The sequence below is a fragment of the Meleagris gallopavo genome, chromosome 1, assembly GCF_905368555.1.
Source record: "Meleagris gallopavo chromosome 1, MGAL_WU_HG_1.1, whole genome shotgun sequence".
Lineage (NCBI taxonomy): Eukaryota > Metazoa > Chordata > Aves > Galliformes > Phasianidae > Meleagris > Meleagris gallopavo.
In genome coordinates this window covers 83,335,662-83,362,741 of record NC_139404.1, presented here as the reverse complement: position 1 = coordinate 83,362,741, position 27,080 = coordinate 83,335,662, and the positions used below count along the sequence as shown (strand labels likewise).

The 27,080-nt window shown below is 38.7% G+C and overlaps 2 protein-coding genes across 2 annotated transcripts in view; one reads left to right on the top strand and one right to left on the bottom strand.

Moving 5' to 3' along the window:
• CMSS1 (cms1 ribosomal small subunit homolog) overlaps window positions 1–27,080 on the top strand; it is a 228,431-nt gene that overhangs the window by 71,183 nt on the left and 130,168 nt on the right. The gene's annotated exons all lie outside the window — the stretch shown is intronic.
• LOC146545470 (filamin A-interacting protein 1-like) overlaps window positions 1–27,080 on the bottom strand; it is a 33,717-nt gene that overhangs the window by 1,588 nt on the left and 5,049 nt on the right. The window contains exons 2-3 of the mRNA XM_085238504.1: window positions 7,528–7,814; window positions 4,278–4,451 (exon numbers count right to left, since the gene is read on the bottom strand). Coding sequence (XP_085094630.1) covers window positions 4,278–4,451; window positions 7,528–7,797 — 444 coding nt within the window. The 5' untranslated portion in view covers window positions 7,798–7,814. The remainder of the gene's footprint in view (window positions 1–4,277; window positions 4,452–7,527; window positions 7,815–27,080) is intronic.

Below are 27,080 nucleotides of genomic sequence, written 5' to 3'. Positions count from 1 at the left end.
TCACCTCTTCCAAACATCTTGGCTGCATTTTCCATGTATTTTACAGGGGTTGAAAACTGAATTGCCTTAAAAGGTCCGACTGAAAAAATCTGGCTATTTTTAATTTCTTCACATCTTCTTCTACCAGGAATGAGGATTTCAAAATTTGAAATCTTTTGCTGAGCTAGTAGATTTGGCTAAAAGAGAGAAAACTTTCACTGTATTTTATCAGCCTTCTTCCCTGTTCAAGATTTCAGAGGGGTTTTTGGAGCAGCTATGGCACAGATGCATGAAGCACCATTGCCTGAGTTTGTGCTCCTTGTGGTCTTAAAGATCATGCCTTAAGGTGACTGTACGCTGTCCTCCGAAAGCAACCGGCGTTCTGCTTTTTGATAAAGCTGTGTTGTGGTACTGTTTGTGGCTATGGCGTTATCTTGCATGATCACATTTGCTGGTCTCAGCCCTCACTGTGAGTTCAGGCGAGGAAGAAAGCAAATGTGAAACTCTTACTTATTTTGGCAGTAAGCCTGTATGGATAGAGCTAAGAAAATGAAAGGATGCATTTATAGTGATACAAACACTGCTTCGAAAGCACATGTAAGAATGTGAGGGGATGCAAAAATTGTTATCATAAGAAAAGAAAGTGAAATTTCTGGCTAAAAACTGATCATAAATCAAATGACTTGTGTATCCCAACATATAAATGACTGATGAAGATGAAGGTTGCGTAAACTAATCAATGCAAGCAATGTGAATCAAATAGAAATATTTCTGCTTCTGCACTGTTGGGTATGAAGGATGCGGGACCTGCATGGTGTTTTATAAGTTTGTTTGCTGTAGAGTATTTGCAAAGGATGCAGAGAACACAGATATGGTGCCATGTTGCTGTTTGGAAGCTCTGTTCTGTCCCTGCAGGAGAAAAGGGTTGAACCTTGGGGGGCAAGTTTGCCTCCAGTATTTTCTCCTGAGATCTTGTAATGACTCGCACATACCAGCAGAGAGGAGAGAGAAGCCATGCGAGCCCCCGCTAGCATGAGATACTCTCAAAAGAGTGTTCTTCCTCAAGTTACCCTGTCCAAATGCTAGATGTGCACATATGAAAATGTCCATTTATATGTACGCACAGCGTTTACTGAGCCTATACAGTTCTTGGCTAAAAACCCCAAATAAGAGTAATAAGCAGCAATATAAATGTCTTCTGTGGAAAATTAAAGTGATAAAATCTTGATTAAGTGATTTGCTGTTTTGTACTTGCTAACCATATGGACTTTTTGCTAGAATTAATAGTTGAACATAGTGTACAAAACAGTGGAAAATAGGAGGCATGAACTTACGTAACTGTGAATAGTTTAGCACATTAAAAATTCACAGGCATTTAATTGTTTTGCCACCAACCTGTGTTTGAAGTCAAATTAAGATGGTGCCTCTCATATTCATTATGTTAGAACTGAATTCATTGTCTTTCTCTTTAGACTGCTTTGTGTTTGGCACAGAATCAGAATAAAATCCAAGCTAGTTACATTTATTTATCCAAAATTTAGTGAAATATTACTTCTGCTAATAATACCCTCATGGTCACTGTGTGGGTGTAAATGTATAATCCTGAGTTGAGGATATCTGGCGATGGTGGGAGCATTTCTTCCCTTGTCTTTTTCACTCCTGGCTGTACCAGAATTCCGTGCAGATACATTGATCTGCTTTTCTTGAATGCCATGTTATCAGCATCTCTTCCTGTGAGTGTAACTTTTTTAGTTTCCTATAGCTGTCTTCCCTTGAAAGTTGTGAGGATACCATCAGTTATACATTGTTGAAAGGCAGATGGGAGTGCTACATTCCTCAAGTTGATTGGTGCTGGGATTTTAAAAATGGGTTCCACTTTAAATTACCCCTGACTTCTGCAGAATATAGGCTTTTATCTAACATCACTGCTTTTCAAGCTCTTAAAGTGTTAAGAGATTCTGTTCATCAAGTTTCAACCAGTGAGGTCCCAGAGTTTTTATCTTTGCCTGCTGATTTGAATCTGAGGTCAGTTATAAACCAGAATTGGCTTTCTAATTCCATGAAGGTTTGAAACTTGAGACAAGACGCCATTAATTCTATAGTATCTTCCTCTTGGTCTTCTCTCTCTCTTACTACATCACCTTTTTTGAGTTGATTTTTGTTTTTAATGTTATTATTTTGATGATTTCGGGTTTTTATTTGAATCTGGGAAAATGTGTTTTTTTTTTTTTTTTTTTTTTCAGTATAAATTAGAATGTTGAATACCATTTGCTTTCTATTCCAGAGAAGTGGCAATTGATCTGAAGCCAGAGTTTTTCATGAATATCTGACTCAATCATCTAAATTTATAAAGGATGCAAAGATGGAAAGCCTTTTCAGACCTTTATGTGTCAGACAGAAGCAAAAACAAAGAGAGTCTATTTTCCTTTCTTTCAGCTCCTTTAAGCATAAAGCAACTTATTGTATCTTGAACTGTAAGTAATGAGAAACCTTATCCAACATTTGTTAGGTTGCAGAAAGGAATAACTGTAGAGCAAATTTACCTGAAAAACCCTCTGCTTAAAAAAAAAAAATAGTTTGAAAATATATATACATATATATCATAGCCAAGGCAGATACAATTTTGATGCATCACAATCCTCATCATTTTTGCAAAGAAAATATATTACTACCATTTTCTGTTTTGCTAGACTTTATCTGTGAATCCTGTTCCTACTGACTAAGGCTATCCAGTCACCAAATTTTAGTGCTGAATTCTTAACCAAATTCGCCAAGAAACTTCCTAAAGTTTAAGTGAGATGAGTAAGTTGTGAGAGGATGCTAAAAAGCCTGTATTCATAGATGCGCTCTGAAATTCACTGTGTTTTCATTTGAGATTTGGGAAGATCCTTCATGTTCAAGGCCACAGAGCTAAATTGATGTGCTTTAGAGAGGCTGAACCATTTTGTGGGCAGAGAAAAAGGTTCATTGCCATGGTGGCATGGGGAAGATTTAATGGTTATTTCCCACCCTTTGTGCCAGGTTTTCCTTCTCCTTCCTCCCTGCCCTCCCCACCCCCCTTTCTTTTATTAGTATCTGAAAAAAATGCAAGCAAAACCAAAACAGATCTTGGACTTAGTTTGGGGGTATGAAGATGTGAAATACCTGACAGTTATGGCATCCATTGGTTTATGAAGAGATACAAAATGCTAGTGGTCTTTCTACCCTTTCAGTTACTCATAGGATGTTTACCTTTGCCTCTTGGAATTGCCAAATCAAGTGGTGTTAGAAATCCTTTCTCTGCCATTAAGTGTAAGAGGGAAAAATCGTGTATAAACTTATGTAAAGTAACAGACTGAACTTATGTTTTCAAACTCTTTTGGACTTCTCTTCAAATCATTTCCATTTGTGCTCAAAGTTTCTGTGACATAATGCCACAGCGGTCTAAAATAAATTAACCTCCGGAGTTGAACTTTATCTGTTTCAGATTATAGTCAGAGATTTTAACCTCAGAGCCTCTGAAATGAATGCTGACCTTTTGCCTGACAATCTTCTCTGAAATGAGCTCTGTATTCTTAGGTATGACTCTCTTCAGTAAGTTTGGAAAATGCTCAGTAGAAGAATTTTGTTCATAATTTCTAATTTGCTTTTTAAGAAAACTATAATGAGCAGAACATTAAAGAAATGTTGATATGACCCAATAGGAGACGTTGGGAATTCTTTCTTGGAAAACAAAAAACATTACTGTTATGAAGGACTTTTAATATATAGTGACTTGCATTTCAGGACAGAAATGAAATCCATGTAGCTTGTTCAGAAAGTATGACTTCTGCTATAGAGTAATTAAACTAACTGTTACTTATACGCAGTGTGAAAATATTAGATTTCTGCTTGGATTAAGTTTGTAATGACAGTTCATTATTCAGATCAATCACATATACCCATGATTCTCACAGAATTAGTGGGAGCTGGAATATGTAGGGGTAGATGGCCACAACATGACTGCTGTGGCATGACCTTATCAAGGCTAATGGAGAGGTATCAGGCTGTAGGAGCTCTGAATTAGGATAACAAGAGGAAAAAATGCAGAAGTGTTAAACACAAAAGGCTGATTATCAGCGTTGGAGGTAGTCATAAACAGTCTCTCCATGGTTGTAGCCCGAGTGAAGATCATTAGCAACCTGCTTTTATTATTGGCCGCATTTCTATGTTAGATTTTAGACCTAGAACACATGTGCTTTCTTTCTCTGAGGTCAGTGAGATCTTTACTATTGATTTCTGTGAGATCTATGGTTAGATGTCAGTAGTACAATTCATACCTCTCCCATAGGCTTTTCATAGATGTCTTCTTGCCATTGCTCAGCCTTTGTTTGAATAGCGTCTCGCTGGAGGGCTTCCAACACCTTCTTGGGAGTAACAAAGCCGTATTGTGCTTCAAGCAAAGCCAAGTCAATTTTTTCAGCTTTAAGTATTCCTATAACTTCATCTTGAGCCTACAGAAAGACAATGTAAGTTTTCATTTTGTTAAAACCACATTTGTGTGTTTACAGCTTAGTTGGATGCTTTCTACTTTGGGTTTTATGGAAACAGAAGAACTTTTTGAAGAGCTACATCTATAAAATGCCCCAAGATAGTAACATGAAGACAGTTAAAGCATGAGGGAAGCACTGGTGTTTTTATTTTGTGAGAACAGGATTTTCAGTATCTTCACTGGTGTTTAATTACTTCATTAGCAGTGAGGTTGAAATGCCATGTCAGGAGCAGCTCGTACTGGAAAAAATGTAATTCATGGCATTCGAACCTAATTTTTACTTTTTTAATTTTAGTGAGTTATTAGCACGGTTCTGGAAGCCTAGACGTGTGTGAATGTTTTGGGTATGGTGGTGGCTTTTGTAGTTAAAGCCAGCCTGGAGTAGTCTGCTTTTGTCATTGCGTTGAGCGTGTTTGAGCACTGAGTGTGGGGAAGTATATGGTGCAGGGGATGTGACCTTTCACAAAATGCATTCCAAAACCATGCAATAATGGCAGTTCTTTAAAACAAGATTGATTGCCTGCAAAGCTGGCAGTTGGGGCCTTAGTGCATGGATATGTAAGTATGCATATATGTATGAGACAGTGCCTTCTGTACTTAGAGATATGTAGATGTCCACACAATTGTGAATGTGCCCTCAATCAATTTTGCAGCATCATTTCTTGGAAGTAATTGCTTTAATGGCATTCTCAATTTGCAAATGCATACTAAAGAAAAAAGGATTTTAGAAGGTGAGGATTAACATTAAGTTGTGTTATCTGATGCCCCAAAATTGTGTCATTTTAAAATGTATAACCTAAAAATATGCACTGTACTTTTCCTTTTTTAATGTGCATTTTTTTCTTAATCTGACAAAATATCTGATGGCATTCTGTTCCCAGAGAGCAGACTCAATATGCAGGTGCGTTCTCAACATGTTCTTCCATGTATGTATTTCAGAACTGGTTTTAGAAGCTGGCAGATGCACTTAACTTCTTCCTATTTCACAGCATTGCTCAAAGTCCATGTTGGACTGTATGTCTCCAGTATTTGAAATGGTCTATAGATACTCTGCTCTTTAACAACAAAACACTTCTTTGTTCTGAATCATGGAATCATAGAATCGCTCAGGTTGGAAAAGACCTTCAAGATCATTGAGTCCAACCACGACCTAACTATACTACCCTAACTGAAGTTATGAACTGAGAGATAGGAAGTTGGAGGAGACAGAATACCTCCTGTAAATATTTTACTAATTTTCTGGAAGTCTCACTTCCAGAGATTGTGTTGTTTCATGGCAATATCTGCTAATCTGAATATTTCCTCTGGGGGACAAACTGGCTTAGGTGACCGCCTGCCCCAGGCTGTGCCCAGCTGCTTCTCGTGAGAAGACATTGTCCTCTGCCTCTGTGACAATGACACAACCACATCACTGTCTCAAACATCGCTTGCAAAACCTCAGTTAAAAACAAAACCAAGGACAGGCTAATCCTAGAAGGGAGGGTATTGGAAAGAGAAGTGTGTTAGGATCAGGAACAATTTTGCTCCAACTGCTGTTGGAAGGAACACTCCTATTTCTCTATTTGTGACTGTGCTTAAAAGAAAAAGAGGAAAAAATCCATTTCTAATCTGTGTCACAGAAGAAAAAAAAAGCTAAAAGAGCAATCTTTGTGCACCTTAAATGGTCCGGAATGAGAGGGTTATGGCACTTAACTTTGAAAATTAATTATGTCTGGATTGTCAGCTGATCTTTAGAGATTTGACTTGGCATTACTGGAGGTGGAAAATCAGGAATAAAAAATGACTTTCCTCTTTTTTTTTCATTTGTAATGCTTTATTTAGAATGTCGAACACAATTTGAAATTTTCCTATCAGGCTCATTGTTTTCCAGTTTCTCGTTTCGTTTTGTTCCAGTTTTAAATCTCATGAGTTGAATTGAATGTGGGTAAATAATAATATAATAAATAAATAAATGTATATGTATAGATGTTTATGTAGTTCTCTTGTGGAAAAAGAGGACTCTTTTGGAGGAGTGTATGATGTCTGAATTTTAATCTTAAGTTTAGACAGGGCAAGAGAGCACCCCCAGAGACTGGTGTATCTATCAAAAAGCACTCATATAGCATGTGTGTTCCATTAAACATTTCTATTAGCATGCATTATGTAAATATTCCTGCATATGTTAAGGAGGAAACTACCAAGGTGCTGTCTAGGCAATAAGCCATGAAACAGTGTGCTACAGCCATCAAAGCTACTTTGGATGCTTGCTTGTCTCTGTCCTTGTAAGCTGTTTAAAGTGGCTGTCACTTTGTCTTTGCAGTTGTCCATTGTAGAAGTATCTCCTCTTTTCTCACTGGAAATCTGGTTCCTGGTTCCTGAAATTATGTTTGGCCTCCTGGTATCATTAGCTGCTTGGCAGCTGACTTTTTCCAGATTGAAAAATTCACTTTCTTCAAAATCTGGTATGTTGCAGGTTAACTGCATGTATTATGGGAAATAAAAGAGATATTTTGATTTGCTAACAAAAGTTGTTAGAAAGCTTTTGAGTGAGTTACTACTGGTGAGTCGGCATGTACTGATTGTTTTGTAATAATGCTCATGACTTCATAGGAGAAGGAAGATAATAAGTAATTAAGTAACATATCTTAAAGGTCTCTACAATTTCCTCCATATAGTTTTCACAGTACAAACACTTTCTAATCAAAGTACTTACAACGGGGCAGCATAATAGGAAAGTTTTGCAAGTTCTCTACTTTGAGAATTACACAGTTGCATACAGTGGATCATGAGCATTTTAGTGTTATACAAACACTGTGTGAACAAATTTTATTTGCGTTTAGGAGAATAACATCTTTTCGTGTTGATAACTATTCTGACTATCTGGATAATCTCTAGTTTTACATGCTTTGTAGTTTTTATTAGTCCAACTCCTGCAAACTACATAGGATGTTTCCTTAATAGGAAAGCTGCATGTGTTTGCAGTAAAGTGCAGAGGAAAAAAAAAGAAAAAAAAAAAAAGACTTTTTTAACTTGGAATGCAAAATAAGACAATAAGTCACCTGTAATTCACCCTCAAGGACACTAAGAAGAAATAGCAGATCATCACGAGAGAGGTCCTCTCTTTTCTTGAAAGAACTTCTTTGCTTTTTCTCAGCCTTAGGGCTTCTTATGATGGTGCTGGCTTGAGGCACATCGTCCTTCTCCTTTGGCCTTCTTTGCACGTTCCCTTTCCCACTGTAACCTGTTTCTTCTTTATGGTGGCCTTTTGGCCTTTGTTGGCACGGCTTCGGTCTGGTTGGGCTTTCTGCACTGTTACTTCTGGAACGCATGGTTTCTCTCTCTGAAACTGAAGGAAAGTGGGGAATAAAATAAAAGTTTTAACTTACAGAAAATATAAAAATCTTATGCTAATTTATGGTAGTGTCCTTCCCTCCAGTCTGGTAGTTTCCCCTCCCGCACTGGACTTCTTTTCTTTTGAAAGGAGCTGACAGCCTTGCATGAACAAACAGGACCGAACTGTCATCTTTACTGGATGTCAAGTGTCAGTGAAAGGAGACTTACTTCGTCCTGTACATCTGGAAAAATCTCATTGCTAACACTGCTGCAAAGGCAGCACCCTTAGCAGCATCACTGCAGTCCAGATTTCCCATCTGAGAGACAGTGTGAGCTGTATGCTTTTCAGGTAGGTCCTACATTAGGAAGATCTTTCTGTTTGTATTTCCCTTACTGGATAGCTGTGGGTTTTTTCATTCTCTTTCCAAGGGAGAACACAAAAGCAGTCCTCCACTACTATGAGTTATGCAGTTGTGTTACTCGTAGCTCATGAAGCATTGAGGTTAGTATATCCAGACTGTAAGGCATGAGCCTCACCATACCTCTCCTTCCTCAGTGATCACAATGCCTCCCTGTTAACCGTGCAATGTGGAGTCTTACTGCTTCTTTGGTGCTGCATTCTGAGGCCATCATACAGGTGTTAGCACCTCACCACCAAAGGAAGCTTAGCCTAGCTTGTTCCCTTTGAAGAGCCACTGTTACATAAATATACTGTAATGCCTGTGCAAACAAATTACTAATGCTGTATAAATACTGATTAACCTCAGGAACTCTGTTTTGCTTATCACTGCTACAATTAAGGTATGAATGGATTATAATCCACCTCTACAGAAAAACTGCGGTGTGGTCATGGATACAGTTTAGCAGACAAAAGCCCGATCGTGCAATTGGGAGGGGAAATTATGCACGTTGCACATACAGATAAAGCACATTTTTTTCATATTAAAGTGTGAAGCCAGTTGCTGGAAGTTGTATTGGTGAAAGCTTATTGATCATTACTTTGCAAAAGAACAAGGAAAGAAAGGCTTGAGCTCAACAGCAGCTTGACTTGAACACTTCAGTTTGACTTGAAGTGGTGATTTTCTCCAAAAAATTGTTATGAGCCATGGGGGGCAGAAAATTATTGCGCTGTTGCTTTTTGGCCGTACAGATCTGTGGCTGATAAAGTTCTTCCAGAGCTCCCCCTTCAGCCAGGTTCTGAATCTAAATCTTGAGCTACTCTCTACAGCTATGCTCTTTAACCATAGTAATTTTCCACTGCCTGTTATAAGCACATCCTTTTGCAAGAACAGAGGAAGGGGAAAACGCTTTTGGTTTGGTATGAATGGTGGTTGAAAGCAGGAAAAAAAATATCCAAAACATTACAGAGAAAGCAAATGAAATTTCTTTTAATACTGAAGGAAACCTTGTCTAGTCTAAATCAGAATAGCCTTTCATAAGAGAACTTGTTTCTCCTAGCTTCCAAAAACCAAGGTGTGTCAGAGTTGTGTGACATTGAGCACTGGATACCTGTTTGATGAAGCTCTGCTTCAGCGATCTCGTATTGGGATGGCACTTGTTAGATTTGCCAGAGTTGATATACTTCCTGAAGGGTATTTCCTGTTCAAGTCTTAATGCTTGCAATCCACGTTTGTCTACACAACTAGTGCTAACATTTAGTACTTTGGTACCATGGTAGAAATGATTACATTTGTTTCTAAAACAGCAGTTCAATCAAAACCCCTTGGCTGAAAACACAGAATGTCTTTAGAATATTTTGAGAAATAACAACATCAATGCATCTGAAGCGATGGGAGAAATGAAGGTCTTGTCTTTTCTAAAGGTCTTTTCCAGTCTAAATTTTATGATTTAGTTTACTGTCACTTCTTTCACTGAGGTCTGCTTATTTGGCTTGTTCATTTTTTGTATCTTGCTTACAACACATTGCTACTTTGGAACATGACTGTTGATTTTCTGTCAGCTTCAAGTGTTGCATGTCTGCTTGGTTTTCACACGTGGGTTAATGGCTAGCGGTTGTAGCATCAGAGCTGTGAGTTAAATCAGATAACCAAACTCCTTGCCTGTGCTCTTTGATCATGCAAGCACAGGATGCAATGAAACATGTAAATAGCCCAAGAAATCTTTCCATTTTTTCCCCTCATGTGCCAGGTACAGCAGCAGGCTCGATTGGATGTCAAGTTGTGAGACTTGTGACCAGGGTCAACATGGCATTCTTCACTGAAGGGAAGTGAAACAGATGCATAACAAAGAGATTCTTACTTTTCCAAGTTTCTTTTTTCTGTTGGATGTGCTGGAAACAGAATCCTGAACTTGAAAGGGCACAAGTCTCAGCAATCCTGATAAGATGGACGTCTGCCCTCTGTTATTTTCTTATGTTATATGCATTCTCTTGGCTTCAAAGCCACATGCCATGCATAGTTTTCACAGCTGAGGAGGGCTTGTGGTGACTCTTTTGAGCCTGTTGTGCCTGCTCCTTGATCAGGTAGATCAGTCCCTATTACACTGACAAAGGGCATTCAGTGCCTGAGAAGGTCAGTTAGCCTGCTGATTAGGTCACCCTCCTACAGAGTTGGTGCCTTTCCAGAATCCCAAAGGGGATTTTTCTTTTCTTGTTGAACAGCCATTACCTACACTTCATTTGCATTTTGTTCTAGCATTTCTGAATGCCAGGGTCTACTATTAAACTTGCCAATGCAAATGTTTATCAGATGTAGCAATTAACACAAATGATTAAAGAGTGAAGTGACATACTAAATGTATGCTTTAAGCACTTTTTTATTATTATTTGAATATATCTGACAAAAGAGACACAAACAGTATGATATTAGTAGGTTGCCTTATTGCTATGCTCATTTATTGATTTATTTAGGCTTTCTTACTACCTGTACATTGACTGGCATTCTTTTTGTCTGTAGTGCTGCATGCGTACATAATAATGGTAGTACTAATAATGTGTTCAAAGGATACAAATATGACAGTTTGGAGGAGGGTGGAATATTTTTTGTTTGCTCACTGGATACTTAATAATTTGAATATTTGAGTTAGAGCAAAGAAGATGGCAAATACTCATTCTTTTTCAGTTCTGAATTAGAGGCTATTGTACTTGAAACTGTGTCTTGTTTGATGCTAGTGCACCTTTAAATTGTGAGCCTCTACGGATGTAGCACTGTCTAAGGGACTAACAAAGTGCTCCTGACATTTCAGGCAGATTACTGTTGCCATTGCACCAAAGCAGAGAAATGATCACTTGTAGTCCATAGGATGCTGGTTTTCTGCAAGGTTATTAACCCCTGGAGTGGCCCTAATGTAACACTGAGAGTGGAAGCAGCGTCATTTGAAATTTTATAGCTGTGTATTTTGGTAGATTGGGTTATCTTCTTTGAACAGCTCTTTCCATTTACTGGAATGGTAATGAAAAGAAAATTGTTCAGTTTTTTGGAAGGGTCTTGAAATTTTGGGGTATAAGTTGTCTCATGTCACCTAAAAAAAGATATTTCATCCCTCTTTAGCCCTCAAGATCAGCTTGATGAGTATAAAATTTCCCTTTTGCCTGTCTGCGCGTCAGTCAGTTTTTGTTATAAATCAAGTATTGATGGGGTTTGTGTACAAGAAAGGTAGCTTGCAAAAAAGGGTTAAGGAAGTGTTCTTTTTTGTAGTAGTGATTCGTGATCAGAGTCTCTGCGATTTCTCCTTGGATGTGAAATGTTGCATTTTGTGACAAACTCCTGTATGAAAATTAACTGAAGACCAGTTTCTATGTACCACCCAAAAGGATGGCAACATAGAATAACTACAGAAAAAAGTAAACAGCTTCTAAGAAGGAAGAAAGTAAATGAGATTTGGTTGAGCCCTCACCTATGATCTGGATCAAATAATATATACCAGGGATTGTAGCTACAGGAACAGAAGAAACAAAGATACATATCAGCATTCTCATATGATTGGAATGTGATCTGTTGGCATCAAAATAAATGAAGATTGAAAGGGACCGTCTTGATCACAAAGTCACACCCTCCTGACATCACAGCAATCATGTGCTGGGTATTTAATCTGGAGGAGTCCCTGGACTGGACCTCAGAACTGTGTGCTTGTATTCTCCATGCCTCAGGATGCTCTCTTACGGACCAACTTTTATCTGTATTTTTTGAACTTCACTGCCTGTAAGTGTGCTGAAGTTAATATTCTGCAGTACTGTTTTTTGAGTCCTGATACAGGTTGTCTATTTTACTGAAGAGTTTGCAGCAGTACCTTGCTTGATGTCACAAGGTGATGATTTCCAGGCTTGCCATTCAGTGCAGCTTGGTAGACTGGTCCCACTTTCAAAATGGAGCAAGGGTGGCTTACATTGAAAAATTCTGGTAAGCCAAATTATTGCAAGCAACATACTCAGCAAAACTTGAATCTATTCTTAGCATTCATGTTTTTGTTCTTTTTATAGTCTGTTTCTCGTTCTGTTTTCTAAAGAGCTTGCTCATCTCTGAATGCCTATGCTGTCTTCCTGCATATAAAGGAAATATTTTCTCTTAGTGATGAGCAAGTAATCTGAGGGATCAAAATATACTTTCCTGAAGAGCCAGATGAATAAATGACCAAATGTTTCTATGATGTTAACTTGGTCTCCACCCTCTCAATCATATTCTGAAGGAGATGAAACTGCGTTTGTCTCTTTGGCAGCAGCGAACAAGCAGGTGGTTCAGAAATCCTTGCACTTTTGTGGGAAAAACTGAAATATCCTTCAGAGATGACTTCACCACAGACACCGAAGGGTTTTAAGAGGCATCCATTATTTTTCCATCTATTTTTCCCCTTACTATTTTCTCTTTAGGTAGTGATTGACTTATGAGCTAAGAAAATCCCTTACAGGACCAAATCTTCTCTTAATCCCAGGGTAAGGATCCTGAATAGTTGAGAAGTTTCTTTTTCTTCCAGAAATCCATGACTAAGCAAGGAATTATGTCTTTCTGTTTTTTAACATCTCTTAAAGTGATATAATAACAGCTTTTGATTTGCTGAAATATTTAGGACTTCTACCAACAGACTGACCTTTAGGACTGAAGAGATTATTGCTCAGTATGTCAGCGTTATGGGAGAGCACAAAAGCATACCTTCTCTTTCAGAAAGAGGTATGGAATCCTCCTTCCCTCACTGTGAATGTGCTTTTAAGCACTCAGCTTATTTGTTACAGGACATTTTTTGCATTCCCATGTAGAAAAATCTGGTGTGAAGCATCGTGTTCAGCTTGGTACGCCATGTAACTGTCTAAGGATAAATTAATCTGCTGTCCCCATTCTCTTGCCTTCTTGAGTGGCCATGTGCCAGGTATTGTGCAGGCAGAGGAAGGGGCTTTTGGCAAGTGGCCACATCCTGTGTTCTGCCAGAGAAAGCAGTAGGTTTGTCTTGTTCTCTTTCTGTAGTTCTGGTGTGGCCTGTGGGCAAGCTATTGAGCCATGCTGAGCAAAAAGAAGAAATGAAAACACCATCTTATTAATTGGAATCCCAGGATCTGGCCGTCTCATGGCATCACTGAGCCTTTTCTGAAACTGATGCTTTCTGACAGAATGTGTTTCTCAGTTATTATGACTTTCAAGTGGAGAATGCAGAGCTTTGTGGTAGTTTGGCACTACTTCCAAAGATACAGCCTTTCCTTTTGGGCAGACTGTTTTAGCATTTTCCTTGAAAACCATTTGCAGTGGCATCTGTCCAGAAGCTTGTCCTGTTGTAGCAAGGCTGATTACCTCATTGGGACCGTGCTCTCATTCATAGTAGACTCTTGTGCTGTTTTGGTGCATGTGCTGGGCAATAAATGAGAAGAGGCTTCTGTCCTGTAATGGGTTCTTCACCTAAGGGCTCTGGAATATATACACTTTTCCATCTTGGCATGGAAATTGCAAGATTAAACTGCTTTTCTGGGAAAACTGATGAAGGAGTGCTTACCTGCTTAGCCTGATCCATCTGTTGGCATGTAGAGTCACAGGGAGTCAAGTGGGAGGAAGACAGAATAGATTAGAAGTCTGTTTTCCTCTCATGGAATCTTTTCAAATCTTGGACTTTGAAGCCCTCAGGAGTCCTGAAGGAACAGTGCTGTCATTGTTCAGAAGAGGAATTACTCAGATGGGAAGAAAATCTGGATTCAACAGAGAATGTAAACACTCCCAGACAGGAAAAGTGCATGGGTGAAAGCTGGATGTCATTTTTCTGTTCATCATGGCTTATGCTCTCTTGACCACGAGTCAAGTTTTTCATCTCCTGAAGTTAGGAAGCCTGTTCTGAGGAGGTAAGATGCCATTTGGAGAATATTAGAGAATTGCCACGTTAGCTACTTTGTTTATGGCAAAGATACTGTACAACTTCCACCACCTCTTGTCTCATTCCCATTCCAGTGATGCCGCATTTTGCACATATGCAGTGATTGGACTCCCTGTTGTATTACATAAATCTTCTTTGACAAAATGGACTGGTTGCTTTGAAATCACAAAGACTTGGATTCCATGTGAGTTCCAGTTTGGAAAGCTGTGCTTTGAGAAGGTTTTTTGACATGGGCTGAACTCCATTTGTCATAGGTTGTAGCTTGGCACATGCTCCCAGTGTAGCTAATGGTCAAAGGCACTCCCGTCACTTTCTCCTCTTGCTAAACTCTTATTCTGTCTCTTCCAAAGGCTTTTTGTGAATGCAGTTCTCCCAGTCTGATGTCCAGCATATTGCAAAGTTGATGGTAGTCTTGGAAAACTATAGTATATGCATCACCTTATACATAGACAGTTTTTGTAGAAATGGGTTAGACACAGTGGATTTGTTGGAGGTGATTTATCTTCTCAGTGAGGGACTACACATTGCCACAAGGGCAGAATGTGCAGATCAGGTTTTAGTTTTAGTGGAAGAATGACTGTAGAGTCTTGTGTGGACCTTGAATGTGCTGCTGCAGTGAGACAGCGCTAGTATAATTCCACATTTTCATGGGTTCAAAAGTTTGAGGGGGAATCGAGAATAAAAGTAAAATAGCTTGATTTTCTTCAGTTTTCCACTTCTGGGAATTGAGAGTTGTGGGGAATTTTATTCAATTACGCTGAAGTACTCCTGAGTGATTAACATGGGGGACTTTTTCTCTGTTTATTTGCCTGGGTTTCATTATTTTTTCTTTGTAAAGGAGAATGTTCAAAATTTGTCTCTTAATTAGACTCTGTACATGTAATCTTATGAAAATCAGTGCAGGGAGATTTGGGGGACATATGAAAAAATGTTACTATAACATCAGTTTGAAGTGTATGATAGGGGAAACTACAATGCTGTATTATGTGTTTGTCAGTAGAAAAGCTAACCTTGCAGTTGTCTGTATGACAGGGTTTTGTTAGTAAATTACACTGAAATAAAATTCAGCAGTTTCATGAATTAATTTGCTTTCCAAACATATGATTTTCTTGTTTTATGAGCATAAAAACCAGTTAACATTATTTAATACAGTGATTGTGGTTTAATACTTAATATTTAGCTGCTGTAATTTTGGCTTCAGTGCATAATTATTCTGTAGTTTACAGCATTATCCAAAGTGAACAATAGTGCTACATGGGAAGAAAAAGTTAGTATCTTAGATATTATTTATCTAAATTCACCTTTTTTTCCTGCATATTCCGAGATTAGCTGAACTGTAAGTATTTACATAGCAAGAAATTTCAGCTCCAATGTATTTTAAATACTCTAGTACATATAATGAAATATATTTTAAAAGAAAGAGAACAAAGAGAAAGAAGAAAGAAGTATTAGTGGAGCCAGGTTTTCTACTGACTTGTCTTTGGTTGTCTACCTATCCTAAGTGATATTAGACCCACTCTCCCTCTTCTTTCCCTTTGCTTTTCTCTCAGCTCCTCCCATCTTCTCTGCAACCACCAGAACAGCCCCACGTTCTCTGCATATCTCCCAGGAGGGCACCTTAGTGAAGGCAGCAGCTACTTTGACTGGGGCTGAACCCAGCGTTTCATTTTTTGCCCACTGTGGCAATCTCTTGTCTCCTTCTTCAGATTCCAGTCTTCCTGGACCTGGGGAATGTCTTTGTCTTTAAGCTCTCTTGTCCTGTCTCTCTGGAATTGGAGGTGGTTGAGAAGAAAAATCTTGGATAGACCAAGTGCTTAGACCCATTGCCATAGAGGAATAGTACCTATGGTTTATTCTTTTAAGTTTTCCTGCTCCCTGTTCCTGCTAGAGACTTACAAAATGAAATCCTGTAGAAGTCCTGGTCAAAATTACTCTCTCTTTCTACCCAACATTGTACAAAAGTACCTTAAGGTAATGTCTCAACAGTGAAATTAAGGTGTACAAATCTGTGACAGTTTTGATAGAGTTTAAGATCCAGGGGAAACTTCACTGTCACAAGACTCTCTAAATGCTCAATGAGCTGGCAGGTATTGTAGTAAACAGGAAGCCTGCAAAAGCAGATATTCCCAGTGTCCTGACAATGTAGGTTATTGCCCACAATTCTTTTGGTGCCTTCTGCAGACTTGGTATAGCCAAAGTAGCATCATTTTGTGGTAATCTTATGAATATTTCAAGGTTAGTGTCATCAAATTTAATATAGTTCACTCACCCCAAGACCTCTAACTTCCCTCCAAGTTGGACACTCATTATGTTCTGTTTTAATTTAGACAGAATTAGAATATTGTCATTTGATGGTTTTCCTAAAATATTTTTATTAGCATGACAAATCTCTTCCAGTGCATTTTTTGCATCTCTGTCTTCAGCAATGAACTTTTCCTATACAAGTGTATGTGTGCGTACCAACATGACTTCAATGGCCAGTATATCTTCTATGATATTGTCCTTCCATTCTGATGGATTGGACCATGATTCTGGCAGAGAAGAGCATGTGACAAACCATGTTCTTCTGAGCCCTTAAACATGCTGGTTGCATGGTGTGATTTCATTTTAAAAACAGCATATAATCACAACTCTCCAAACACTATCTAATTGAAGAAATAGACTGTTATGGTATTATCAGCTATAACTCATACTACATATTGGGCTACAGCTTGATCCATCCTCACTAGATAAAGAGGAGGGGAAGGGGGGGCAGCGGCTGGTAATACCTGTGCAACAGAGGAGGAAGAAACTAAGGGCATTTCTTTTATTTTAGTGTGTGTGTGTGTTTGTCTATGCGTAGTGTTTTAGAATTTGAGTACTTAGTGCATGTCTGTGTAATTCTCTATGCTTGTTACTTGAGGGAAAGACAAACGGTCTTCCTGAACTTTCAGCAAAAAACAGTAAATGAATTGAAGTACTTTGTTTTCAAGGTTTATCTAGTGAAAGCAAGATAAGCAAGAGTTATCAATTGCATATTGTCTGGTGTTAGTTATCTTGTTACCCCACAATAATTGGTCTGGGTATCCAAAACCCAAACTTCTTAAGCCTTTTGGCCATCATAGAATCATAGAATGGCTCGGGTTGGAAGGGATCACAAGGATCAAGTTCCAACTCCCCTACCACAGGCAGGGCCACCAACCTCCAGATTGGTACTAGACCAGGTTGCCCAGGGCCCCATCCAACCTGGTCTTGGACACCTCCAGAGATGGAGCGTCACAACCTCTCTGGGCAAAAAAAGAGAAGCCATCTCCAGTTCCATTTTACTCATTTTTGATCTGCTAGATATTTGCATGGAACCCATACAACGGGCTATAGAGACCACAGTGAGGACGACCAGGACAATACCTTCAAAGTCAGTATATGTTAATTTTCTTCAAGGGTGTTTCTGACAAGCATAGCTTTGTTGAGACAGTTCTTTGTGTGGGAGGGTTCTCGCAGCATAGCTTTTCTCCACACATGAAAATAAACCACAGGCTTTTAAATATCCTGAGAAAAGTTCCTTCAAAGAAAGATCAAAAGTCTTTACGAATGTCTGAGGAAGCTGCAAGGCTGCCTCTTTTGTGAACTCATGTCTGTGGAGAACTGACTCAGACAATCAGTTTCATTATTCTGTGGACTTGATCATTTGCAACCTACTCTGAGAGAGAAGGATTGTTTGGAGAAGGAGGAGACAATGGAATCTATAGATGCCCTCTGATTTTACCGAGATATGAATAAAAAAACTTTTAATAAACAAAACTTCGTTGTTTTTGCCACTGTATTGTGTGCAATGATTGAGTTCAAACAGTTGTCTTTGACACATGTTCACTAGCTCAGTATAAGTGCTAATTGATTGACATTTTTAATACATAATTTTATCTGCTTTTGTGGCTATTGAAATGATGTGAAATGTCCAGATGTGGCTTTCAAGGCTTCAAAGAAATGGTGTATTTGATTATTTTTGGTATTTGTTTGTATTTGGTTTGCTTTGCCCTAATTTTTCATCGTTTATTTCTGCATCTAAGTAATACAGAATACATATTAGCCAGACTTTGAAAGTTTGTGAACTTCTTGCTTATCTGGAATTTCCCACTTTTAGACAGCTTCTGGGACAACTATTTAATTTTTGTTCTTCCCAAACTACTGTTGTTTTTTTTTTTTCTTAATTTTTTTGTAATACCTATTTGACTTCTTAAACTGCATCTTCTCTACATTAGAGCAATGCTTTATGTGCTGTCTGGTAGTGGAAAATACTTAGAGAGGCTGTTTAGAACAGTATATTGCTTTTCTAAATAGAGAAAGTACTGCTTTTGTCATGTTGACACCAAGCATCTAGGAACAATGCTAGGTAGAATCTCAGGTTTGTATCTAAACCTAGGATTTCCAGGTTTTTGATTTGTGTTATGTTTCTGTGTTAGTTTTCACTTATTTTTAATTGACATTCATACATTCAGTGTCAATGACTATATTCTGCCTCTGTCTAGAAATTAGAGAGGAATCTTTCATTTGTTTATCTAAGAAGTGAAAACACTCCATTTTTCCTGGGTAGTAGGTTTTTTTGTTTTGTTTTGTTTTCTTTTGATTTATCTGCATGTTGGGTTTTCATTACATATCTTAAAATTCTGATTTTTTAATGTTCTGAGATCTGGTATTTTGCATTGTTATAGTTGGGGAAATACTGAGTTTTTCTTCATATTCTGTAGTACTTAAACAGTGTGATTTGATGTTTTTGCTTTTTTTTCATTAATAACAATGCATAAGTATATGACAGCAGGCTAACTTTTTATTTTTTTACTAAGACAAGGTTCAGCTGTGCAAAGAATTTGCTCTATCATTTTGCTTTGTCATTTTGCTTTTCCAGCTGCAGCTACAAAATTGCAGCAGCATGCTAACTAATAGAGGTGGAAGATTGTTCACCCCAGTCCCCACGCCCATATTCTCCAACTTTAATATCCAAATGAGAAATTTAGATGAATTAGGTAAATATCCTAAATGGTTCTTTCCCAGGACTTTAATGGAAATGACATTTCTCTCAGATTTCCAGAATTGTCTCTCTGTGATTGTTCACCTGAAAAGCAGACATGTTTTCTTCTGGAAGAGAAGTTTTAGGTTATGGAATTCTGGTGGAGGAAGGAATACTGGTTAATAGTTCCAGTTCTCTGGGCTAGAAGCACTGATGAACCATGCACCCTGTCCCACTGCTACTGTCTTGTGCTGTCACCAAGATAGTGAGTCACAGTGAGGGCACACTGTGACTTTCATGAGCATTCTTGGGTTGCAGGCTACTGTAGCTCCTGAAAAGTTTTGAGAATGCTTTAGTTGCTAGAATTTAGCGAAAGATGAAGTCATTGTCGTGTTGCTCTTTTGAATCAAATTTCTTTTTATAACAAGAAATTGGATATGTGTTTTTAGTGGTTTTGGAGGTGTTTTCTTTTATTTTTGTTGACTTTTACTGATTTCGTTGTTGTTGTTTTTCTTCTTATTTATTGTGGTCCTATCTGCTGATTTTGTGGCAACAGGATTCTCTTAATAATCTGCGCACAACTGAAAGCAAAGGAAACATGAGCTGCCAGGTAGATTCTCAAGTCAGCTTTGTAGTTGGTTTTTAGTTTTTGAAGAACGTTTCATTGAGTTTGATATTGCCGTAAGTAAGCCAAAGTAAAATTATGACTTTGAGTGATGGCTTATATATTTTTTTATATTGTTCTTATTAATTGGTGACTGTGGCTATGTGCATTTGCCAGGAAAAAGTGAAAAGCACAGAGTTTGAAAAGTAAGTGAACGGGGTGAAATTAATTTTTGTATGTGTTCAGATTACAGATTTTACTAGCCATGACATTCATTATTATTTATTGTAATGGCTTACAGTTTGGGACATTCAGATCCCACAGGAATACGCTCCACTCTGATGACGCAACTTTGGAAAATGCAATAAAAATGCACTGGAAACCACAGCTTTCTAATAGGAAGTTTCTTAAAAGTTATAAAGTTAAATTGCCTCCACATAGAAAAAAGGAATTGGAATGAAGTTCAGTAAGTGAAGTAGATGGACCTCCTGTGTGTCCCTAACTACCTTTTTTTTCCCTCCTCCTTCCTTGAAATTTTGTCTTGAGGCCATACTCTGTGCTTTGGCATGGAGCAGATGGAGAAAATGTGTATATTCCTCTCGTTGCTCCATAAGGACACCACAGTTCCACTGCACGAGCTTCATGCTCAAAAGGAGAATGTTGCTGCTTTCTGTCCACAGCTGGGATTTCTTCTGGGTTTGATTCTACCGTGAGCCCTCTGGAGCAGGGCCAGAGCAGGGCAGGCTGGAGAGGTGGCACAGAGCACATGCTGTCCTTTGTTCCTTTCTTTGTTTTTCCACTTGTTCAAATCAAATATGGCTCTGGCCAGCTTCTGGTCCAATTTTCAGTGGCAGCTGAGGAAAGGGATTTTCCAGGCATGAAGGGACGTGTGAGCATTTTAAAAGATTGTGATGTTTGCAGAAGGCATAAGGGGGTTCTGTTGCCTCAGTACCTTCTCCTCCATACCTCTGTAAAGTCTGCTGTTACCTGCTTATCTTTTTGAAAGTATGGTAATCAAAACTACCATAAAAACAAAGTCTTGATGTCCCAGTTCAAGCCAAGCAAAGCCTCAATACACCCCAGCACCAGTTGCCATATGCTTAGTTGGAGGTCATTTCCCTGGCTGTTGGCACCGGAGGGAGCTCACCAGCCTGTCCACCATGATGGTGACAGTCTGGGATGGAACAGGATGCAGACAAAGTAAGAAGCAAGTGCTGCAAATGAGGCCTTTCTGCTGATGGTGTTCAGCGTTGCAATGATCACAGGGAAGATTTTGGAAGCACGCACTGCGTGAGCAGCATGTACCATCTGTGGGGTGATCTATCAGGGAGTAATTGTTTTGGTTTCAGCTGCAGCCATGTTGGTTCCTAGTGGTATCTTCTTGGCAGCGGTGGTCAGGTATGCAGTTTTTTAGGTGTGTTGAGGAAGGCATGAGCAGGTAACTATCAATATTTGCATTTGCATGCAAGTCCTTCCTAGTGAAGTAGTGAGTCATATCCTGCTGGCACACAGGGCCTCCTTAGAGCTGCTGTTTAGTAAGACTTCACTGACATTATTTTATCTTACGCTAATATTTAGCTCCTGGGAGTACTATGCCTCTTCTGCGCATAAACAGTGCTAATTTATTATATGTCATGTCAGGAAATAAATGCCACTTATGAAAATACCTGTGTACCACATCTGAACATATCCTCCTAACTCAGTGCTACACAAGAACATGTCTCTCTGATAGGCATATATGAAAAAAAAATACACTTCCTATTCAATCCGTTCCTATTCCTATTCAAACTTTATATATATAAGTTCATTTGTGAACGTTTGCTTAGCATCCCGAAAAAAAAAATATCCAAAGTAGCCCCATTTGATTTCTGAATCGTTGTTGAAATGACTCGTAAAAGAGTCATTTTTACCCACAGCAGGTGTGGGCCTCATGATCAGACATTCCTGCGCATTAATAGTATTTATGTTCTTACTCTATGAGGATAATTTTTTCTTAGCACTCTATTCCAAACAATTCCATTTTGAGTAAGTGAACAAGTATTTGGAAGTATTAACAATGGAGTGGATTTACTCTGATTAAAACAGTACACGGCCCTGAACAGTAAGTTGTGCTTGTATGTGCAAGCAACTCTGGTTGATTGATGATCACAGATCCTAAGAGTGCTCTGACATCAAAACTTTGTATTTTCTGCTCACATTTGTGGAGTTGAAATGAAGAAAAAGCTATTAAGTGAAAGACTGGAGAACCTGTCCTGCACTGTTTCATACCAAACAACCAGCCAGCATCAGAGCATACACAATGTGATTTTCTGCAAGCTGCCCTCTTGCAGGTTGGCCTGTTAAAGGCTGTGGGGCTGCACATATAAAATTGGTAACAGGATTGAGGACTGTGTTTTTTGACCCTTGTTTCTTGTATAAATCAGAATAAATACATTTTCCTTTACGCAGCCAGCTTCAAAATGTAGCTTTCATAAGAATCACAGAATCACAGAATCGTAGGGGTTGGAAGGGACCTCCAGAGATCATCGAGTCCAACCCCCCTGCCAAAGCAGGTTCCCTACACCAGGTGATTGGTGTATATGTCTAACATTACTGCAAGCATAGTTGTTAGTGAAGGAAACAACTCTAGAGACAGTAAGATATTTCCTTGCTGGATATCTAGAAAAAAAGAAAACAATAACAAATAACATCCACCCTAAAAATCAGTGGAATAGGAGAAGAGAAGGTATTTTCATGATACATGAGAAGTAAAACTGACTGTCCAGATTGGCTTATAGGGTATCAGAGCTGAAGGGTGAGGAGAAGAAAAATGCTTACATATGATAAAAAGTAAAGTAGATCGTCGCTCATAATACTGTTAGTAATAATGACAGTAGAACTGTTTTATCATATATCAAAGCTTAATGTGTATGATACTTACTTTTACCTTATGTGAGTCCTGGACAGAGTATGTACATTTATACTCAGAAGCTTTGCATGGATGATACTGTTTTTGTCATAATTTCAGGGTGTTTTCTTTTTTGCAGTTCAGGGATGCAGACCTGAAACCTACTCACCTATTTAAGATTATTTATTTACTTACATAGATTCATAGAATCATAGAATCACTCAGGTTGGAAAAGACCTTTAAGATAATCTTGTCCAACCACAACCTAACCATACTACCCTAACTCTAACAACCCTCCGCTGAATCAATAGAATGCGTATGGCTGCAAGCAAATGCTCTAGCAGTAAATAACAGGGCTTAAGCATCACAATTTGTTTCAGGAAATTTAATTAAAATTGAATAGTTTTAAGTTGCCTTTCTGTCCTCCAAGAGAGTTAAATAAAATCTTCAGTCTTTTTTGAGTAAAAGGTTTTTGGAAATGCATATTCCAATGCTAGTGCTGCTTTATCAGTATTTGAATGATGATACATTTTAGATCCTAGACATAGTTCTTAAGTGCCTCTAAAAAAATTGACAAGAATGATTGCTCCATTCAGAAATCTGGTCATCTTTACCTCAAAGCATCTGCATTCTGCAGTTCAGAATAAAATTGTTTCTGTGAGAGTATTGCAGTGCACTGCATCTCTTCAGGGTTTGAATGATGAAAAAGCCTTGTGGCAAATTCTTGTGGTATTCTTCATATAGCCATTAAACCAATAGTATCCCAACTGGTGTCCTTTATGTTCTGTGATCAGCAGGATTTGTCAGAGATGTGGGGTTTTAAGGACCTGGACTAGATATAATTCAGTTTAGCAAGTTGAACTTGATGCTAAATGATTACTATTGTTCAGGGCCTGTAAAAATAGTTTGGAGGCTTAGTCAGAACTACAGTAATAAATACGGTGTGCAAGCTTTGAAAAAAAATATTAAGAACAGGATCCTGTGAAGTTATACAGGCCACCTGTGCAAGACGTAACCCTGTGGAGATTTAAGGCCGTCTTCCCAAGGGGCTTGTACAATACTTGTCAGAAAGAGCTTTGTCAAATTTGCAGCTGCGTCACTAAACATGGACCCTAATCATCCCCTCCCCTGCTTGGCAGGTGTAGCAGAGGCAGCTTTTGGGCTGTTGTCTCATGCCTGGTACAGTAATGCTGGCCAGCCTGGCTGCTGAGGGAACCCCAGCCGCTGGAAGCGTCCCCTGTGGGATGGACAGTCCTGACTGAGCACTTGTTCACCACTGTGTGCTGGAGAACATCTCTACACCATGGGGGAGCAGGGCTGCCCAGCAGAGAAGCTGAAGGATGGAGGATATGCCAGGAGGGAAGGAAGGGGCCCTTGGTGAGATGCGTACAGCAGCTTTGGGTAGTGACCACTATTAGTGGCATTTTATCTTTATTTTACAGAACCTATATATGTCATTATTATAGGATGAACAGTACAGAGTGTCTGGAAGCATGAGAGTAATGCTGCATCCTCAAATAAAGCTCCTACCTACTTATCTGTATGAATAAAAATACGTTTATGAACACTTACTGATAGGGAAAACTGTGAGGACTGAGACCGTTACATCTTGTAGGAGGCTGGCTAGTAAAGTCCCTAAGCACAGAGTTGGGAGAACTCCCTGCCATACTCTGTGCTCCTCCTTCACCAAAGAAATTGATGTTGTCTCTCAAAGATGTTGAACTGCATCTTCAGCACAATATACTTGTATTTGTTTTGCTGAGGCCCTGCAGAATTGGCCAGAATTGTAATGGGAAAGTCATTAAATAGACGGCTTATTAGCCTGCTTAATAGGGTGCTTTTGTTTATACCTCATGAAGAAGTCCTGAAGTAGCCATTATCAGTTGTTAGGCAGCAAAGAAGGCTTGTATTGGATCCCTCTTTGCTGTGCTGGAAGTATGTGCCTTAGCACCTAGCACTGATCAGAAACTAACATTAATTTCTTTAACAAACAAAGCCAACCCCGAAAACATCATTTTGCCTTAGTGCAAGCATATATTTGGTTCTACATAAAATTAGTTACATATATGTATGTAACTACATAAAAGTAGTTACAATTCTTCATCTCCATAAAATATAAGGTAGCACTGGATTACCAATGCTCTATCTGCTAGGACTGTCACACCATGACTGTTCAAATGGGACAGAAAATGTAGATATGCTGCCTGATTTAGGGCTCAGAAATCCTGAGTGACACGCAAAGTAAATGGAAATAAATATTTTCTCTTAGTATGATAGTCAGGAGACACTCCGTGATTTGATTTGATACCATTCAAACAGTCACAAGACTTAAACAAAGTCAAGTACTTCCTTGCATAGCACACGTTCATACTATAGTAGTCAGTGCCACAGGGTAACACAAAGGCCAGAAACGTTAGTAGGTTCAGTAAGAAGATTCATGGAGGATCAGTTCAGTTGTGATTGCTTAGCAGGTTGCTCTGGAGACAGCTTAAATCATAGCTGAGGGCAGGCTAGGAGGAGGATCACTCTGATTATGTTCCCTTTTTCTCCTTGGCCAAGCATCTGTCTTGGCCCCTGTCAGGAAGGTTTTGGAGTTAGTTTGACCACTGACTTTTTTTATGCATTTATTCTTTCATAGGGATGAGGCTACTTGTTCTCTAGTACCTTTTAAAACTGGATAGTGAAATACATTTTGTTGCAATGCACTGATTATTTACAGCAGGGAGTCAGGCTAACTTTGCCTCACTATACTGTATATATCATCAGTTACAGCTGTCGCAAGTCATTATTTCCATGAAGAACAGTGATTCATCTTTCCATGAGTCGTGAAGAGATCTCACTGTGGGAGTGAAATTTTAACTCATGTCACCATTCTGGAAGAGGAAATACTTGAGTTACAAATGGAGACAAGATATGATGTTTGGGTACATGTGTTTTCAGTTGAACAGGGTTGTCTTTAAGAACTTCTGTCTCTCTCCAAAGTGTTTTGAGTGAATTTAGTGTTTGTTCACTGCTAGCATCAGTGTAGTTGTTGCACAGGAAGAAAGCTTGCTGTGGTGGAAAAGTACCTTCCAGCTTTGCCTTTCAAATGCAGCTCAGTCGTAATCTGGAAAATCAGCTTTGTATGTGACAGAACTTCAGGTTGTTTTTTTTTAATCTGTGCTAAGACTGCTGCCTGTGATGCTATTCCAGCTGATGTTTTAACTAAGAATGTATTTCTCCTATATTACTTTTATCTATTGAGTAGAAATTTACCTTATTTTTCTCTAATCATTTGTGCAAGCAGTCTATTAATCTACTCATATTGCAAAGGCCTTTTAGACATGAGCTCTCTACAGCAGCTTTGCCACGTGTAGGCCCATGAATTCTGGAAATTTTGGAAAGAGCAGGTATGTGGAGAAGAGAATTTAGGGATCTATCCTTAATAAATCCAATGTATCACAAGTTACTTCACACTTTGGTTATGTCCCTGTGTTGAATTCTTCGTTTTTATTTTTTGCCTTGGTCCTCTTTTTCATGCTCATTATACAAAGACTGCAGGGGAGTTGGAATGGAATTTGGAAATATCTGAAATCCAAATGTCACAGTTTTACAAAGAGAATAAATATGTTAATGAAGAGCATCTGTATAAACTTGGGGTAACATTGTGCATATTTTGAAGTATTGTATTTCTCTTGAAGAGATGTCTTTTATGTGAATGTCAGTGCCAATGCTGAATCAAAGGACAATATTCTGAGAGGTCTTTGAATCCCTACCATGATAGGATGTAATACTTGGACCTGCGCTTTAAGAGCTTCATTTTGGTGCAGTATTTCTCCCAAATTCTAGTCTTTTGGAGTTAAGAAGCTAGTATCCCTAAAGTGATTTTTCACAGCATAAGCCATTTTGCTGAAGAGTCTTTTTATAGACTGGGGGGTCATGAGCTTTGTGAAGCCACATGAGTGATGACAGTCAGAGAAGCACTGTGAGAATGTTTTCAATCTACTTTATCTTTTGCTGTTTCTTGCAGCACTCTATAGCTTAGGCAATGGTTGTGGTAAGAGGCAATTAAATTGATGTAAAGACCAAGTTGATTTGACATGTTTTTTAACCAAGTGTTTATTAGTTGAAATAATCTTGGGCGTTTTTTGGCATAATTTATGTTTGAGTGGGAACTTGACTCATTCTCAGAAGTCTGTGTGTATCTGAGCACTTTAAGCTGGTGTTACCAAGTGGAACAGTAGGAGGCTTTTGGCTTATGTTTAAGAAGTATGAATGAGAGCTCCTACCTTGCTGCCTCCAGAGCCACAAAAATATTAATAGAAATCAGAAATGCAAGAAAAGATGTATTCCATATAGCTTGTCAACTTGCCAGTTCTGGCTTTTTCCTTGGGCTACTTTCCACTGTTTTGTTCCATCTACTTTTAATGATCACAAGGGATGAGACTTCCTCTGCATTACTTTGGAAATTATTTTGCAGTCCTCAGAAGACTTTGTGAAGTTTTTCCCTCGATGTCTC